Source organism: Salvelinus namaycush, chromosome 26 (assembly GCF_016432855.1).
Source record: "Salvelinus namaycush isolate Seneca chromosome 26, SaNama_1.0, whole genome shotgun sequence".
Lineage (NCBI taxonomy): Eukaryota > Metazoa > Chordata > Actinopteri > Salmoniformes > Salmonidae > Salvelinus > Salvelinus namaycush.
In genome coordinates this window covers 27,905,752-27,925,768 of record NC_052332.1, presented here as the reverse complement: position 1 = coordinate 27,925,768, position 20,017 = coordinate 27,905,752, and the positions used below count along the sequence as shown (strand labels likewise).

Sequence of the window (20,017 nt, the reverse complement as noted above, 5' to 3'; positions counted from 1 at the left end):
ACAGCTGTGAGTCTATCTGGGTAAATCTTTAAGAGCTTTGCGCCCCTGGATTGTACAATATTTGCACATTATTCTTTTAAAAATTCTTCATGCTCTGTCAAGTTGGTTGTCTACCATACATTTTCAAGCCGATTTAAGTCAAACTGCAAATAGGCCACTCAGGAACATTCAATGACATCTTGGTAAGCAACAGTGTATATTTAGCCTTGTGTTTTAGGTTATTGTCCTGCTGAAAGTTGAATTTGTCTCCCAGTGTCTGTAGGAAAGCAGAGTGAACCAGGCGTTTCCTCTAGGATTGTGCCTGTGCTTAGCTCTATTCTGTTTATTTTTAGCCCCCCAATAACTCCCTAGTCCTTGCCGATGACAAGCATACCCATAACATGATGCAGCCATCACCATTCTTAAAAATATGACGAGTGGTGCTCAGTGATATATTGTGCTGGATTTGCCCCAAACATAATGCTTTGTAATCAGGACATAAACTTTTCACTACATAAAGTTAATTTCTTTGCCATAACTTTTTGCAGTTTTACTTTTGTGCCTTATTGCAAACAGGATGCATGTTTTGGAATATTTCCTTATTTTCAATCTGTCATTCAGGCTAGAATTGTGGAGTAACTACAGTGTTGTTGATCCATCATCAGTTTTCTCCTATCACAGCCATTAAACTCTGTAACTGATTTAAAGTCACCATTGGCCTCATTCATGGAGAAATCCCTGAGTGGTTTAATTTCTCTCCGGCAAGTTAGGAAGGACGCCTGTATATTTGTAGTGACTGGGTGTATTGATTGTATGAATACACCATCCAAAGTTGAATTAATGACTTCACCATATTCAATGTCTGCTTTTTTTACCCATCTACCAAAAGGTTCTTTGCAAGGCATTGGAAAACCTCCCTGGTCTTTGTGGTTGAATCTGTGTTTGAAATTCACTGCTCGACTGAGTGACCTTGCAGACAATTGTATGTGTGGAGTACAGAGATGAGGTAGTCATTCAAAAATCATGTTAAACACTGTTGCTGCACACAGACCATGCAATTTATTATTGACTCGTTAAGCACATTTTAACTCCTAAACGTATTCAGGCTTGCCATAACAAAGAGGTTGAATACTTATTGACTCAAGACATTTCCGCTTATCATTTTTTATGAATTTGTAAATATATATATATATATATATATAATATTAAAATATAATTCCACTTTGGCATTATTGGGTATTGTGTGTAGCCCAGTGACAATTTAAATCTAAATTGAATTAATTCTAAATTCAGACTGTAGCACAACAAAATGTGGAAAAAGTCAAGGGGTGTGAATACTTTCTGAAGGCACTGTACTATAGTAATTACTGTCGTGTTTTTGCGGAGTATAGTGTTTTTGCAGACATTTCTGTAGTATTTACTGTACTGTTTTTGTGGTCTGTAGTATATTGTAGTGTTTACTATAGTATTCTTCAGCTTACTACATAATTCTATAGTAAGTACTGTTTGTATTCTATATATATATAACTGTAGTATTTTTTTAAATGCGGACCTTCGTATTAATGAGAGAGTTTGATGATGTTTGGAAGTGAGAGGGGGAACTAATGGGCTGGTAAATGCTTACTTAATATGTCTCTTGGTGGAATCAGCTGTGGGTGCAGGGGAGGGAGGGATGGAGGGGTGGAGGTGGTAGCAGCTTCTCCTGCTGCCCAGAGGGAGTTGGTGAAAAGGTGGAGGAATGAATTGAGGACAGAATCATAAAGTGAGGACAAAATCCTGTGTAGAGTACAGAGGGACTGTAGGGCAGTGCTATTCAAAGCTGGGGTCATGGGGAATTGCAAGTGGGATTGCCAAATTTTTAATTCAAATCAACAAAATAAAGGGGGTGGGGTGGGGAGGTATTTAGAGTACAGATTATTTTATGGGACTATATACAAACTTTTTGAGAAAGATAATTTGAAAAATAAAATGTTATTGAGTAAATGTATTTATTGGTTCTCTTAATTTTGATAAGAGAGATGAACATGTAATGAATTGAAGGTTATTTGTTAATGTGAAAATATAATTTTACTGATTTTAAGATTGTGCCATTAGATTTGGGGTGAGGTGAGCCTCTATGACTTATCGTAAAGACCATGACCCCTTTACCATTCACAGGAAGACATAAAAAGTCATACTTTCCTGTTAATTTGATTGATTGACATGTGAGCTTCTCTTACAGTATAAGCCTGGAGTGTTTTCAGCAGGCATGACACAGGGACACAACATTGTTTTTATTGTCCAACAGAACGAACGTAGTAGTCACTATTGTACTGAACGAGACAAACAAATATAGCACACCACTTATTCCTGGCTATTTTGTTTTGCTGGGATGTGAGGAGGAGGAGGAGGTGGCGCACTTCCCATCCAGAATTCTGTGCCCCAGAAAAAGGCAACAAAAAACCTTCTAATCCCTCATCACCACAATGTCCCAGTTTCATCAATGAACCAGCCCAGACAGTGAGTCTGCAGTGAGGTTCTCGCAGGGACCCACCCAGATGACTGGGGGGCTGCTGGGGGGAGAGGAGCATCTTGGGGCCCTTTCAAAGCAACACAGCAGCCGGAGCCCCAGGGGTCACAGGCTTTGTTTCTTCACCCAACATGTTGCAGCTTTGCTTTTCAGGAGTCATGTACAGTAAAGCTGTGAAATAGAAAACAATATGCAGTGCAGAGTGAAATGCCCTTCGTCTATGATATAGCCGGAGGGGAGTGATGATGAGGTTATGGTGTGTTGGGCCTTGGGGAGAGTCAGAATACCTTTGCTACGGCATCATGCCTTAACACAACAAAGTGAAGATAGTCAAAAAGTACGTCGTCACAAAAGGTGACTTACTGTATGGAACTGTGTTCTGTTTTCATCATGGTTGTATAGCCGCTGCAGAAAACACTCCACATTGTTTTTCTTTTGCACTCTATACACTTGTGTTTGACAGTAGTTGTAGTGGCTTGTATTAGCCTGCACACTATAAACCTCTTGCTATATGCAGAATCGTCCAGCAACCTGGAAGACAGCATGGACTTAGGCATCTTAAATTATGGATCCCAAATGTAAAATAGGCTGTTGTAAAGGGTGAACTTCCCCACCACTCTCTCTCGCCTCCTAAAACACACAAACACACAAACTGTGTACTGTACCTATCAAACTCTCTCTGTGAATGGGCAGTCCATCTGACACATAGGGGTGATGAGTTGTAACTCAGTTACTTTTTCCATTCAGGCAAACCAGTGAGCTCCGTATTTCATTTAAACCAGAAGCCTGAAAACAGGCGAAAGCTGGTATGATTTAACAGAGCAGATGTAATTATTAAAATGTGCTGCACTGGTAAATATATCATACACAAATCATCTGTAACCCGTGGGATTTTCCTAGGCTTCTGGATTTATTGGAATTGAATTTAATGAATATATTTATATATAGCAGTCAATCACAATTTAGTGTGAGATTAAAGCACATACTCAATGCACAGGTGCTAACATTTTGCTAAATTTTTCAACTGATTCAATGTATCCCAAGGGAATAAAACAAGCTTGCTATATTTGACTTTCTGCATTTGGTTGTTGGCTTTGGGGCTTGATTGAATTAGATGTTTACATGAAACACTTAGGATGTACCTATGGTTTTGTTTGAAGTTAGTGGTTTAACAGTTTGAATTCATTCATGGTGTTTCTTCTATGGGTGGAAGTGTAAATATGAAGCTAATATCTCCAGTGCATGAGGTTGCTGTCACAACATAGATTAGGGCTGTCATAAGACCTCTGTGAGCACAAAAATGCTACTCACTGAGACACATTCGTTTTGTATTACAACTTCTCTCTATTTGGAATCTACTTGCCTCAGTCAGAACACATTCCCAACAACCTCACCTTCTGCTATTTCATTCATTTAAAATTCATAAAGAGCTGACCACAGCTATTATGGAAGGTCTCAAACAGTTGGCCAGATTATGAGAAATGAACCCACATGTATCTTTCTCTCCTTCCCCCTTCTTTTCTCATCCCTCGCTCCTAAGAAATAGACCTTGGACAGGTCTGTATGCAACACTAGACTGCCAATGATTGCATTTCCTTTTTTCTTTTTTTCAATACGAGACAACTGCCTAACATTACTCATTTAAAGATTCACATCGTGCAGTCAAGGCTAAGCTACAATTTCTTAAAGGTTACCAAGGTAACAGCGGTTCTCTCTACCCCCCTTTTCTCTCACACTCTATGTCTCTGCTCTCCTTTTTTTCCAGAATAACCACCACAGCAGCTTGCATGATGGACTTGAGGAGGTACCCGCTCGACGAACAGAACTGCACCCTGGAAATCGAAAGCTGTAGGTGGACTTAATACAAACGTCTTCACCCCCATTCCTCCCCACTCTGGCTAAATAACACCCCCCCCCCCCCCCCCCCCCCCCTCTCACAACTGCCTGCCTGGGCTTCTCAAGGATCTCAGCAGGAATGTCACCCTGCCACTTTCACTGGGTAGGGACAGCCCATGATCCCAGACAGTTAGTGTTTTTTTTAATTCATCTCAAGTCTCTCTATACATTTAAAATAAAAGCCAACCTTTAGACCTGTCATACGGTACTGTATGTCTCTAGTAGCCTATTGAATTTCATGTTGTTTACTTCATGTTGTTTCTGTCAATATTTACAAAACATATTTGGAATTTAACCTTTTGCAGTATGGTTTGCATGAGTGTAATTCACATATTTTCTGAAACGAGAAGTCTTACAATGCATTTTAACTGCATTATAATGTGTTATGCCTGCAGGCTTGAGGTGTTAATGAGAGATGAAACCCAAGTAATTCGACCAAAATTCTCCATACAGTCTAACTTCACCCTCTAGCTTAGACTCCCTGGTGATTCTGATGTAGCTTAGACTCCCTGGTGATTCTGATGTAACTTAGACTCCCTGGTGATTCTGATGTAGCTTAGACTCCCGGGTGATTCTGATGTAGCTTAGACTCCCGGGTGATTCTGATGTAGCTTTGACTCCCGGGTGATTCTGATGTAGCTTAGACTCCCTGGTGATTCTGATGTAGCTTAGACTCCCAGGTCATTCTGATGTTTCTTTGACTCCCGGGTGATTCTGATGTAGCTTTGACTCCCTGGTCATTCTGATGTTTCTTTGACTCCCGGGTGATTCTGATGTAGCTTAGACTCCCGGTTGATTCTGATGTAGCTTAGACTCCCTGGTTTTTCTGATGTAGCTTAGACTCCTGGGTCATTCTGATGTAGCTTAGACTCCCGGGTGATTCTGATGTAGCTTAGACTCCCGGGTGATTCTGATGTAGCTTTGACTCCCGGGTGATTCTGATGTAGCTTAGACTCGCTGGTGATTCTGATGTAGCTTAGACTCGCTGGTGATTTTGATGTAGCTTTGACTCCCAGGTGATTCTGATGTAGCTTTTCTTGTGTAGTTTTCATTCAATAGAATTTTCAGTACAATTATCTTAAGCCATCCCTTTAAATACGGTGTACCTTTAATTAGAATTTTGTCAACAAACTCACTAGAATACACCTAATATGATCCACTAATGCTAGCGACCCTCAGGAACAACGACGCAGACATGCCAGAGGGAAGAAAGGTAAACGGAATGGAATGATACAAAATGTAGGCAACAAATTGAAGGAAACTATCACAAAAGTGACAGTTATAAATGTATGTGGGTATTACTTACGGTGACTCCCGATAGTGGCTGATATTAAACATGATACAAATTGTACAGAAGCCTGTAGCTTGGGTTTCCAAATTTCATCCACGCAAATTATGAGGGCATACAATTAAAATTCAGGATAACGGTACAGCTGTTTATAGCCTACTCCACTGTGGTAAAGGGTCCACAATACATGCCATGTTGATATGATTTTCAGTATGCTTCTAAATATGTGGTACATTCAATTGATTGGACATGATTTGGAAAGTACCACATTTGACAGTGCATGTCAGAGCAAAAACCAAGCCATGAGGTTGAAGGAATTGTCCGTAGAGCTCAGAGACAGGATTGTGTCGAGGCACAGATCTGGGGAATGGTACCAAAAAATGTCTGCAGCATTGAAGGTCCCCAAGAACACAGTAGCCTCCAAGGCTCTTCCTAGAGCTGGCCGCCCGAGCAATCGGGGGAGAATGGCCTTGGTCAGGGAGGTGACCAAAAATCCGATGGTCACTCTGACAGAGCTCTAGAGTTCCTCTGTGAAGATGGGAGAAACTTTCAGAAGGACAACCATCTCTGCAGCTCTCCACCAATCAGACCGTTATTGTAGAGTGGCCAGACGGAAGCCACTCCTCAGTAAAAGGCACATGACAGCCCACTTGGAGTTTGTCAAAAGGCACCTAAAGACTCTCAGACCATGAGAAACAAGATTCTCTGAATGCCAAGCATCACGTCTGGAGGAAACCTGGCACCATCCCTATGGTGAAGCATGGTGGTGGCAGCATCATGCTGTGGGGATGTTTTTCAGTGGCAGGGACTGGGAGACTAGTCAGGATCGAGGCAAAGATGAAAGGACCAAAGCACAGAGAGATCTTTGATGAAAACCTGCTCCAGAGTGCTCAGGCCCTCAGACTGGGACGAAGGTTCACCTTCCAACAGAACAACGACCCTAAGCGCACAGCCAAGACAATGCAGGAGTGGCTTCAGGACAAGTCTCTGAATGTCCTTGAGTGGCCTAACTTGAACCCGATCGAACATCTCTGGAGATACCTGAGAATAGCTGTGCAGCAACACTCCCAATCCAACCTGACAGAGCTTGACACGATGTGCAGAGAAGAATGGGAGAAACTCCCCAAATACAGGTGTGCAAAGCTTATAGCGTCATACTCAAGAAGACTCGATGCTGTAATCGCTGCCTAAGGTGCTTGAACAAAGTACTGAGTAAAGGGTCTGAATTCTTATTTAAATGTGGTATTTACGTTTTTTATTGGTAATAAATGTGCAAACATTTCTAAAAACCTATTTTGTTGCTTTGCCATTACGGAGTATTGTGTGTCGATTGATGAGGGGAAAAAACGATTTAAGCAAATTTAAGAATAACGCTGTAACATAACAAAATGTGGAATAAGTCAAGGGGTCTGAATACTTCCGAAGGCACTGTAAATCTATCTCATACTTCTCACTTTGATTCCACTGGCATTGTGATGGAGCCCTGGAGACACTGGTGGACTCACCATAGGCAGTAGAGGCAATTGCCTCAGGCCTCGCCTCATCAAGGGGCCTTATGAGCTGGGCCCCTTGATGATACTGTATGCATATATATATAAAATGTTAAAATAACTTCTCCGCTTCAGGCCCCCCCATGCTCCGTTCGAGGCATAATAAATCAAATAAATCCACGTCAAAGTCTGTCTCTTTAAGCATCTGTTTTGCATGGGCTGCGTCTCAATCAACCACATCCACAAATGTCAGCCTTCCACATCTCCGGTGGAAGGTGGAAGAGCTACAACGGTGTTTGTCATACCAGGAGACATCTCAATCAGTCTTCTCATGGTAACATCTTGTCACGTTCTGACCTTAGTTTCTTTTTTATGTCTTTGTGTTAGGTTGGTCAGGGCGTGAGTTGGGGTGGGCAGTCTATGTTCTTTTTTCTAGATTGTTTGTTTTCTATGTGTTTGGCCTGGTGTGGTTCCCAATCAGAGGCAGCTGTTTATCGTTGTCTCTGATTGGGAGCCATATTTAGGTAGCCTGTTTTCCATTGTGTGTTGTGGGTGGTTATTTTCCATTTCAGTGTTTGCACCATACGGGACTGTTTCGGTTGTTTGTTCGTGTTTTTGTTATTTTGTTCTGTGTTCATTTGATTTTATTAAAAATCTAATTATGGACACTTACCACACTGCACATTGGTCCGATCCTTGCTACTCCTCCTCAGACGAAGAGGAAATCCGTTACACATCTGTAGCGTCCAAACGGTCTTGAAATTAAAATGACCACTATGGAAAGATGGGACTCTCACGGACACGATGGAGGTAATCCGTTACTGGGCCAAAAAATGAATGGAAGTGAATAGGATATTTCCACGTCAAAATTCTACAGGTAATTCCACAGTAAAAAAATAAAACATACAAATCTGAGTTTTTTTATATCTCTCAGAAATAGGACACACACTTCAAAACATACTTCCTTTTGATTAAATGTTTTACTGTCTGTTTTTCCATGGATTCATCTGTTATTCAGTGTGTTTCTATGGGCTAATGAAAAACTCAAACAGGAAGTACCAGTGACTTACTCAATACGAAAGTGGACCGATAAAGCGAATTCCTAGCTACAGGATTGTTTTGCTTGCACAAACTGGAATATGTTCTGTGATTCATCCGATGGTATTGAGGAGTTTACCACATTAACAAGTGCTTCGACGACGTCGTCCCCACAGTGACCGTACATACACATCCCAACCAGAAGCCATGGATTACAGGCAACATCCTCACTGTGCTAAAGAGCTGCCGCTTTCAAGGAGTGGGACACTAATCCGGACGATTATAAGAAATCCCGCTACGGCCTCTGACAAACCATCAAACAGGAAAAGCATCAATACATGACTAAGATCGAATCCTACTACACCAGCTCTGACACTCATTGGATGTGGCAGGGCTTGCAAATTATCACGGATTAGGGAACCCCAGCCGCGAGCTGCCCACTGATGAGAGGCTACCAGACAAGCTAAATGCCTTCTATGCTCGCTTCGAGGCTAGCAACACTGAACCATGCATGAGAGCACCAGCTGTTCCGGATGACTGTGTGATCACGCTCTCAGTAGCCAATGTGAGTAAGACCTTTAAACAGGTTTAGCATTCACTAGGCTGCAGTGCCAGACGAATTACCAGGACACATACTCAGAGCATGCGCTGACCAGCTGGCAAGTGTCTTCACTGGCATTTTCAACCTCTCCCTGACCCAATCTCTAATACCTACATGATTCAAGCAGACCACCTTAGTCCCTGTGCCCAAGAACGCCAAGGTAACCTGTCTAAATGACTAATTGCCCCGTAGCACTCACATCTGTAGCCATGAAATGCTTTGAAAGGCAAGTGGTGAGGGTGGGCAACAACACGTGCCACGCTAACCCTCAACACGCGGGTCCGTCAGGGGTACGTGCTTAGTCCCCTCCTGTACACCCTGTTCACCCAAGACTGTGTGGCCGCAAACGAATACATCACCATTGTTAAATTTACCGACGACACGACGGTGTGTAGGCCTGATCACCAACGACAATAAGACCGCCTACAGGGAGGAAGTCAGAGACCTAGGAGTGTGGTGCCAGGACAACAACCTCTACCTCAACGTCAGCAAGACAAAAGAGCTGATCGTGGATTATAGGAAACGGAGACTGCTGAACAGTTAATCAAATGGCTACCCTGACTATTTGCATTGACCCCCTTTTTATTTGCACTGACTCTCTTGCACCAGCTCTATGCACAATCACAGGACTACCCACACACTCACAACATATTACACTAACACTCCAACACACACATACTCACACACACACACACACACACACACACACACACACACACACACACACACACACACACACACACACACACACACACACACACACACATACACTACATATGCTCACACAAATCACACACACACATGCACATTGACGCCACAGACAAACACACTCACACATAGACACACTTTCCCACTCTTTCACACTGTTCACATACGCTGCTGCTACTCTGTTATCTATCCTGATTACCTAGTCACTTTTACCCCTACCTACATGTGCATATTATCTCAATTACCTCAACTACCTCAACTACCTTGTAACCCTGCACATTGACTCGGTACCGGTACTCCTTGTATGTAGCCCTGTGTTTGTTATTTTATTGTGTTACTATTTCATTTTTTAACAAATTATTCTTGCTTTTCAACTCTGCATTGTTGGGAACGGGCTCATAAGTAAGCATTTCAAAGTAAAGTCTATACCTGTTCTATTCGGCACATGTGACAAATAAATGTTGATTTGATTTGTTGTCATACAGTTTAGCTAAGTGGGTGTTATATACAGTACCAAGGGACTGAAGGCCTATTCTCCTCTGCTTTGGTCCATTCTGCTTCCCTAATGTCAAAGGTGAGATATTCTACCAGTACTGAACCTGTTCATTCTCCTCAAATCCCCTCCACTCATTCTCTGTAACCTGAGACAGATGGGTACACCACAGATGACATTGTTTTCTACTGGCACGGAGGTGACACTGCGGTGACGGGGGTGGATAAGCTGGAGCTTCCTCAGTTCTCCATCGTAGCACTTCGCCTGGTGTCCAGGGAGGTCAGGTTTACCACAGGTAAGGCCTCCACACCTCATATCTGTGCTGAAGGGGTAGTAATGCCATAAGAATACATTCTAAGAAATATGCAGAAATACATTTTGATGGTCCTGTATGTACATGTTAGTTATTTTTCAACTTAACAATGATTGAATGTAGGCTTGCTTGTAGGATTAGTTAAACTGTCAGTCCAGTTCCACTCACTGTTTTGTGTTATTAATGTTATTCCAATGGGTAGCACTTCCAACTAGCTGCTTAACAGTTCAGAGAACGTTTCCTGCAGAATATTTAAAGTAATCTCCATGTGACAGTTAACTTGAGTTAATTTAGTAGTCTAGTCTTTAAGTAGTCTTGCCCTTGTGTGTGCACTTGTTTATTTATATTCACGAGGTATAGCAGAAAGGAATAAAATATGTATGCCCGGATATTGATTCATTAAAAGATTTACCAGACCAGGGAGATGAAAGGGTCATTTTTCATTGTGTGTAGCACACAGTCGATTGCCTTTTAAATTAAAACCATCATGACTATCTTAGGCCCTTTCTCTCATTTTGATAAAGTGGTCATACAAACTCCCTTGAGGGAATTAGTTATGCATTCATAGCGGTAAACATTTCTCTCTAGCTGAAGTAGGGGAAAGTCAAAGCCACAGGGGAATCTATCTTTCTCATTAACATCTTGTTGTTGAGCTTGTTTGAATAATCAATACATTCAATGCAACCAATTAATGTCTCATCATAACGAGCTGACATTTTTCTCTGCAACATGCATTAATGTTAATCGCCATAGGTTCACCCCACCAGCTACATCACAGTCTCATGTGGGTTCCTCCTCCTCACTTAAGTAGTGAGAAGACGTGCTCTCCAATTACGGGCCTTTTTAAATCCCCTTTTGGTGATATTTAGAGGACAGAGAAAGTGCTAAACAGAGAAAAACACAGCAGCTCTCCATGACAATTCTCAGAGGGATGCTGGAGCTGCCTGCTGAGATGGGGGGCTTGCAGAAAAATCTGCTGTGCTTGCGACTTTCTGCCATGTTTAATTGGAATCGAACTTGTCCCTGGAAAGGAATCCATTGCTTTGGGGAAATGAAGTGCTCAGTCTGAACGAATGGAGAAATGACTACCCCGCGCATTGTCAAAGTGCAGACTTAGGAACTCATAAATTGTGCCAGCGGTTCTTCCTTTTCTGCACTGATGTGTTTCCTCTGCCCCTCTCAATCCCTCCATCACTCCATCCTCTCTCCTTCTCTCTTGTTCTCTGTGAAAGGTTCCTATCCCAGGCTATCGTTGAGTTTCAGGATTAAAAGGAACATAGGCTACTTCATCCTGCAGACATACATGCCCTCCATCCTGATCACCATCCTCTCCTGGGTCTCCTTCTGGATCAACTACGATGCCTCTGCAGCTCGGGTGGCCCTGGGTAAGACTCCATCTCCACTGCAGTGTTTCAGCAACACAATTTATTCTCAGTGAACACAGTGGGCAAGGTTGTCTTCAACGTTTCTCACAAGTTTGCTCTAACATGTTGCCTTACAAAATGCTACGCAAAGCACAATTTTGAATCGCCATAAACAGATTAGTGACCATCTCCCACTTACAAAAAGGAGCCATTACTACCACTCATAGTTTGCACTTTCCATTGAAAACAGAAAGGTATAAATGTACCCAGCAGGAGCAACTTGTCAAACAACGTGTAGAGGCGCACAAACTTCCCACTCAAAATCATTACCTTGCACTTTGGACCAAATATTTGACTTTAATGGTGATGACTACTGATTTATATCTAATAATAATCTATTTATGTTTGTGTTTGCAATTTCCAGGTGTTACAACGGTGCTCACCATGACAACCATTAACACCCACCTTAGGGAGACCCTCCCAAAGATCCCGTATGTGAAAGCCATCGACGTCTACCTCATGGGCTGTTTTGTGTTTGTGTTCCTGGCCCTGCTCGAATATGCCTTCGTAAACTACGTGTTCTTTGGCCGGGGCCCCCAGCAACAGAAGAAAATCCACGAGCGGCTGAACAAAACCAACAACGAGCGCCCGCGATACGAAGAGAAGCGCCTGAGGGAACAGGTTTGCATCTTCAGCTTCCTTTTTCTTTCTGTATCAGAATCAGAATCCTAGCGTAAAACAATCCCGAGCACAGACATCACAAGACTGCAAAATACGCATTCCTTTATGTTGGTTTGACGTAAGACAGTACTTTCACAAAGCTGAAGATGCTACTCCACCAGATACATATACAACAGCCATCCTCCATTGCTTTTTCTCCAGCACTGACTCTTTGATTTTAATGAACATAGTTTTTTTGGCATTGAGATATACTGTAGCTGTTCATTTAACTACATTCCCATTCTCCTCTCAGGTTGTTGTCTTTGTTTTGGCTGTTGATTTGATTCAGTCTGTGCTGTCCTGGGAGTTGCATCTTTACCAACATTCACCCACTTTTGACAAATTTGAATGGGTATGCAGGCAGAAACATTAGTATTCAGAGGGAAATGCTAAAACGGTCCGACTGAATGAAGCCCCTTGTCTCTGTGTCTGAAATATGACATGCCATGCTTATGCAAAGTTGTTCTTGTTAACCTTATGTTTATGCATTCTGTATTTTTAAGATGTGCTTAATTGTCAGTGTTTTATAGGCGTTTAATGTTGAATAATTGTTTTTCATTGCAAGGACTCCATTGCCACGCCGTTTCAAACCAACACCCTCAGGTCATATACACAGAGAAGAAATCTGTACCTCGAGGAGCAAAGAAAAGTTGGGGTACATGCATTTAGAAATCATATGAGCTGTGGGACTGCAGTCTAATAGAGGTCTGATAAAATGGTTGATAGAGTGATGGCAATTAATTTGTGTCAATTTACTCTCAGTGAAAAAGCACCGTAAGGCATCAGCTATAAGGGAGAAAATGGGAAAAGTGCATAAATTCAGAATTCTTTAAAGAGGCATGAAAAGATTACATTTCCTTCCACATCATCATTACATTTGCTTTAGCTTGAAAAATGAAAATGAAATGGGTGGGTGTAGATTATTATTAGGGCAGTTTGGGGTAATGTCACCGTGTTCTGCTTCTCCTTGACATTTTTTCTCTCCCCTCTGTCCTCCAAGGTGGACGCTTATGGGAACATCCTGCTCACCACATTGGAGATGAATAATGAGGTGATGCCGTCAGATGTGGGAAGTAGTGTCAGTGACTCCCGGAATTCAGTGATGTCATTCGACAGCTCCGGGGTCCAGTTCAGGAAGCCCATGGCTCCCCGCGATGGCTTCAGCCACCACTCACTGGACCGCAGCGCCATGCGCAGCAGGGCCAACTGTCGGCTACGACGGCGCTCCTCCAAGCTCAAGCTGAAAATCCCTAATCTGGCAGATGTCAGCACCATTGACAAATGGTCCCGGGTCCTTTTCCCCATCATGTTTGGATTTTTCAACCTAATCTACTGGTTGTACTATGTGAATTGATGTGCATCCCACTAGGAATCATGGGCCATATTTTGAGAGCACATTAAATTGGCTTTGATACAGTTGAAAATATGTATACACATGTACAAGTTGATACATATGTATATGCATATTTCTATATATTATATTTCTATATACACGTGTGTGTGTGTAAATCTGAAGGACTTTTCTCCTGTATAAAGCATTAGAATGACTTGAATGTTTAAGAATAATTGCGAGAGAAACATTTCAAGCCTTTGAAATTTCTCCTGAAACAAACAAACAAACTAACTAACGAACAACCATCAAATCCCTTTGGGGGATTTTGGAACTAAAGACTGCATGATATTTTTGCTAAAAAGAAAGCGAAAGCTCTTGAGAGAAGAGATGTCTCAGAGTCTCATTGGCTTTTTATTGATACTCTGTAATCAGCGTCCTCTACTGCAGCTCATCAAATCAGAGGTGGATTGTGTGTTCAGGCATCGGCAGAGTCCCTTATATCCAGCTTTACCCCCCATCTCCCATGGATAACATGCAGGAATTCACCAGTTCTACTCTGTACAGCAACCTTGTTTGGATTATGTGTCGTTCCTTGGATTTTTTCGAGTGACATTGTTCTCTTTATGGGACATCAGCTCTGGTACAATGCTGGTCTACATTGGGGCCCATCAGGATGGGATGTTAGGTCACTGTGTTCCTGTCCAGAGTCAGTGCAAACTTATCTTCATTTCTCTTCTCATGTTTGTTTTTAGAGCAGTTCTTTGGGGTGTTTTCATTATGGTTACAAAGATGATGATTATTGTAAAAAAAAATACTTGAAAATATTGTGTTTTTGGGAGAGTGTCACTTGTTCTAGAGTTAGTGCATTATTATAAAAATAGTCACAGGTATGAATTACTCATTTTGTTTGAGAAATAGACATATACAGTAAATTTTGTCATCCAGTATCCTCAAGGACATAGTTGGCAAATATAATTGTACTCTTTCTTTAACTTCCTGTGCTTGATTCATTTGTAGATACAGTATTCATTGCCTCATATCCAGCTTTGTGTTCTGTGAGGAAGGAAGGACAACTATAGTGAATTATTTAAAGTTATTCCACTATAAAGTTGTGAGAGAACAAATATTGTGCATTAAAAAGAGATATTGCCATTGTTTATTTGTTTGATATTGAAATCAACATTTCATCGCATTGTGTGACCTGTTGTTGTACTATTCTCTCACTGTAAAAAAATAATAATTCACCCTTAGAATGTTGGGTACTGATATTATAGTTCCTATGAAACATGCCTGTCTTAAATCCAAATTTACTCTATTTATTTAAGGGTTGTAGCAGAGGGGCGGGATTAGAAAAAAACTCAACCTCTCACACTCAGTACCTCTGAAAAAACTGCAGACCCACCCACCCTTCAAATGTCACGGAGGATCAAACCCAGAAGATCAGAAACATCATTAGAATCTGAAGAAAGGGGTTTAAGTTTCTAGAGGCAAGACAAGATGTGTGATAAATAGCCATGAACTAAAGAGACAACCAAAAAGGCCTATAATCCCCATTTTCTTTTTTGATTTTGCTCTTAAAGTCACTAATTTCCATTGGCTCAGATCTACTAACCAATGATATGTCCACTGCAGGGTTGATGCCATGTTGATCCAAACTGTACCTTTACAGGAGAAAAACAATACCTTTTTTTTCGTTATTTGGTTCTGTCTAGAGTGAAGAGGAGAGCAAATGCATTCATACATTAAAACAGGCATTTACAGACTATCTCCATGTTCAAACTAGTATCGCTTTGATTCAACAATGCAATGAGGTGCAGTGCATTTGATATTCATGCTAGGGAATGACAAATTCCTTTAAGATTCCTCCAAGATATAAATGAGAGAGCAGAAGACACATTTCCGTTGTTGGCTGTAACTATGGACATTAAAGTTGTATTGTAAACGTGGTTATGACTGAAACATCTAGAGCATTGTTAAATCAGAACCTACTGGGTTTGCATGATAATCAAATGGCACTGGATGACCGAGGGAAGCAAAGTCACAGATCAGATACAGAGGTAGCCAAAAAAAAAGAGATGGGGGGTCCTTTGGACATTCCAGAGGATAGGAGAGAAGAAAATGTTGAGAGCATCACAGTTACTGCCTTGCACATTGCAGTGACTAATCTCCTCAGAGCTCACTGATGGGCTCCCCTAAGTTCCAAGAGCTTCTCTCTCCAACGTCTCCATCCCCTGGCCGGGCTGGCACCAGACAGGCAGGGTACGGACCTCTAATTGGGAGCGCCAAGCCCCATGGAAGGCTAGCACAGGACAGGATGCACCATGTGGCCGAGAGAGAGAGAGAGATGCAGAAAATACAGAAAAAGTGAGAGAGCGTACAGATGTAGGATCTTCATTTGAGTCTGTTTGCTACAGCAGGAAAATAATCCTGCAGCAACAGGAAATGTGAATTATAATGTGGATTATAATTCATGGACATTTTTGTAGGGGTTGATACATTGGGAAAATCAAGTCTGAAATTTCTAAATGGAAATTACAAACTTCAGGTGCCCTTTTAAACCTCAAATACACTACAAGCACTGCAGGAAAGTTCTCCTGCAACAAAGTGATCAAATTAAGATCCTATATCTGTAGTATGGAGCAGAGACGAGATCTTGGATCTTGGATATTGAAATTTTTCACCCCAGTAAGTTGGATGCATAGAATTAGGAATTATAAAACTTTAATAGGATCTATATGGTTGGATGCCACTCCAATATTCTACCTGTCACAGTGGTAGTTGTGCCACCGATGACGATTAGCCTCTGCAACACGTTTGAGAGAAAGAAACCAGAGTTTGCACTAAATCTCACCTGCATTGCCAGGTTATACTTCAGCAGAAAATGAAGCAGTACAGGGACTAAAGGTTAAAAAGGGGAGTTTCTGTTTAATCTGAAGCAGAATCAGTGGATGATACTAATCTTTAGGGGGCCGAAGTATGACGTCACTCGCCGTTACTCAGGAACCTGGCGTCAGATTTGAAGGAGCTTCTGCACCCTATTGATCTATGTCAGATTAGTCTACATAATACTTCATAAACATGACATAACTGTTGTTGTAACCATACATCTCCTTTTGGCAAACGACCCCTGTGGTGTCACATATAAGGATGTATGTTTGATAGTGTAATTAGGATTCCCATGAATGGTTTTAACATGGATTGTGTCATGGTTAAGATGGCATTATATGGGCTTTAGCCTTCAGAATTCAGAATGAACCCAGTGCCATGTTGCATTTACTGTAAGATATTGTTCACTTTGTCCTTAATTTCTCATTGGAGACATCGAATGATCTGATCATATCGTCAGAGTAGCCTCAGATGTCCAAACAGATCTTAGACAGAAAGCATCTAGATCTGGCACCATCTTGCGGTTTTTGTTATTTTGTTATTGTCCACAGCCTGTAGATAAAATGTTGAGCTCTATTGATTTTCATCTCTCAGTGGTCAATACAAGCACTACACATTTTTCCCACCTATGGTGTGTTAAGGGCTGGATAGATGGAGCCCACTGAATATCAAACGTCATGCTATACTGGACACAAATATAAACCCAACATGCAACAATTTCTAAGATTTTACTGAGTTACATTCATATAAGGAAATCAGTCAATTGAAATAAATGCATTAGGCCCTAATCTATCTCCTGGAAATACAGATATACATCTGTTAGTCACAGATACCTTAAAAAAAGATCTTGTCACGTTAACTCTGTGCATTCAAATTGCCATCTGTAAAATGCCATTGTGTTCATTGTCCATAGCTTATGCCTGGCCATACTATAACCCTACCGCCACTATGGGGCACTCTGTTCACAATGTTAACATCAGCAAACCGCTCGCCCGAACAACGCCATACACGTGGTCTGCATTTGTGAGGCCAGCTGGACCTACTGCCAAATTCTCTAAAACAACGTTGGAGGCGGCTTATGGTAGAGAAATGAACATTAAATTATCTGGCAACAGCTCTGGTGGACATTCCTGCAGGCAGCATGCCAAATGCATGCTCCCTCAAAACTTGAGACATCTGTGGCATTGTGTTGTGTAACAAAACTGCACATTTTAGAGTGTCCTTTTATTGTCCCCAGCAAAAGGTGCACCTGTGTAATGATCATGCTGTTAAATCAGCATCTTGATATGCTACACCTGTCAGGTGGATGGATTATCTTGGCAAAAAAGAAATGCTCACTAAAAGGGATGTAAACAAATTTGTGCACAACATTTGAGAGAAATACGTTTTTTGTGCGTATGGAACATTTCTGGATTTTTTTATTTCAGTTCATGAAATGTGTTATTTCAGCTCATGAAACATGGGACAAACACTTTACATGTTACATTTATATTTTTGTTCAGTGTAGATAAACCTCCCCACCCCCAATTGGCCAAGTAAGTCTTGAGCAAAATAACAAATCAACCTGGCCTACATTGCCTCAAGATGGAGTTCACCAAAACATTTTGTGAAAATGTTCAATGGCAATACAATGAATACAATTATTTAAAGTGCCAAACAAGTCTTACAAAAGCATACTATACAAAGCTTTGAAAAACAAAAAGAAAATACATAAAGCTATCCAACTCAACAAACAATTTAGGGGAAGATGAACTAGCTTAGCATTTGCATTTAAACGGCATAGTGAACATATCAAGTAAAAGTAGAAGATTTTGCCCTTTTTATTGGAAATAATCCAAATAATCCATTTGATCTGAATTTCACTTAAATGCACTAGATAGCTCATGCATTTCTTTTTTTTCACACATAATGACAGGTATTCTTTCCTGTAACATACAGTAAAACATAACTTCCTTAATTTTACAAAAAAGAACTAATGATTGGTCCGTATGGAAACCCTTGCATGCTTGCAGTAAATATCCTCATTACATTGAACTCATACCTACTATATATGGAAATGTAAACCACGTTCATGTTTTTTGACAGCTGTGAGGAAACACATTTTTCATGTGATGATTTATTTTGGTTATGCCACATCTATTTTGTTGACACATTAATGTACAAGGAGTAGTGGAGGTAAAAAGAAACTGTTGAACTCATTCCAATGGGAATGTTCTTGCCTCTTGTGTATATGTGTAATTACATGTGAATTGTACTGTAAATATGTTATCTTTCGCTTAATATTTCTTAATGCATGAAAAAAAAACAGGGAAGTTCATAATAGCAGCTAGCTTCACTGCTAATGGCATGGACAGCTTCTATAGCATTGGCATATTTCTGCAAACAAAACCTAAAAAAATGACATTTTAAGAAGAGAATATAAAGGTTTTGTTTTGCATGACCTAAGTTTGGAAAGGTTTATTTTCGTATTTTTCTATTCCACACTATTCATCAGTTTCATTCTCACAGACAGGAAAGGAAGGACCCAGTGTTTACATGCTCTAGTTGCACTTGTTTTACAGCCAGCTTGACAAAACACTGTAAAGCAAACTATACATTCAATAAAACTGGAGAAAAACTAAAAAATAGAATGTACATTATATGATTCATGGTTAACATGAATAATATGTACCTATCTATCATTTTTACTTAATGTGTAGCACATACAATTTGGAATCGATACACCAAGTACAAACTGTAGTTTTATCAAGTTTAGCTTTAGCACTAACATCAATCACCCTCCAGCTACAAAGGATGTAAAGGAAGCTCACCAGTAGCATCTGAATTTAAGCCATGGGATTGCATGCTGAGTGTGTATTCCCAGCCGTTTCTCTTAAATGAGTTGCCTCTGGACTGGGGGGTTCTGGTCTGCTGCTGATTATGATGATACTTGCAGGAGGTTGTGCTGAGTCCCAATTATACATCAGTATAACTCCCTCTTTCAAGGAGATTTTACCAGTGAAAACATACTTGCAAAACAAAAAGCTAGAGAAAAAATTCTGTAAAAATGGGCTAAACAAATTTAAACGCCAACGACCCTGATCTATTTTAAAGATTTTAATCAGTATTATTATTGTTATTTTTTATATATATTTTTTGTAATTGGCTGTATTTTGTTGCATTTTGTTATGGATTGTTATTATTACTGTAGTTGTGGTTTTCTCATAAAAAGGAAATGTATTTCTACTTGCAACCTGCCCTGGAAGTAAAATGCATTTAGTTTTTGTACTGTAATTGTTTTGTTCTCATTGAGCGCTTTATTTTGGTCAGTTATCTAATGAGGTGTTTTATTTCATTTGGGGTATGAGTTTTCTATCAACATTTCTATAATATGAAGTCGTATTTCCTTTTTTTGTCTAT

At 40.7% G+C, this 20,017-nt stretch overlaps 1 protein-coding gene across 1 annotated transcript in view; it reads left to right on the top strand.

The window, feature by feature from the left end:
• LOC120021712 (gamma-aminobutyric acid receptor subunit beta-4) overlaps positions 1-13,753 on the top strand; it is a 49,064-nt gene extending 35,311 nt beyond the window's left edge. The window contains exons 4-8 of the mRNA XM_038965557.1: positions 4,254-4,336; positions 10,160-10,297; positions 11,548-11,700; positions 12,104-12,360; positions 13,400-13,753. Of these exons, the coding sequence (XP_038821485.1) occupies positions 4,254-4,336; positions 10,160-10,297; positions 11,548-11,700; positions 12,104-12,360; positions 13,400-13,753 (985 nt within the window). The remainder of the gene's footprint in view (positions 1-4,253; positions 4,337-10,159; positions 10,298-11,547; positions 11,701-12,103; positions 12,361-13,399) is intronic.
• Positions 13,754-20,017: the final 6,264 nt, after the last annotated feature.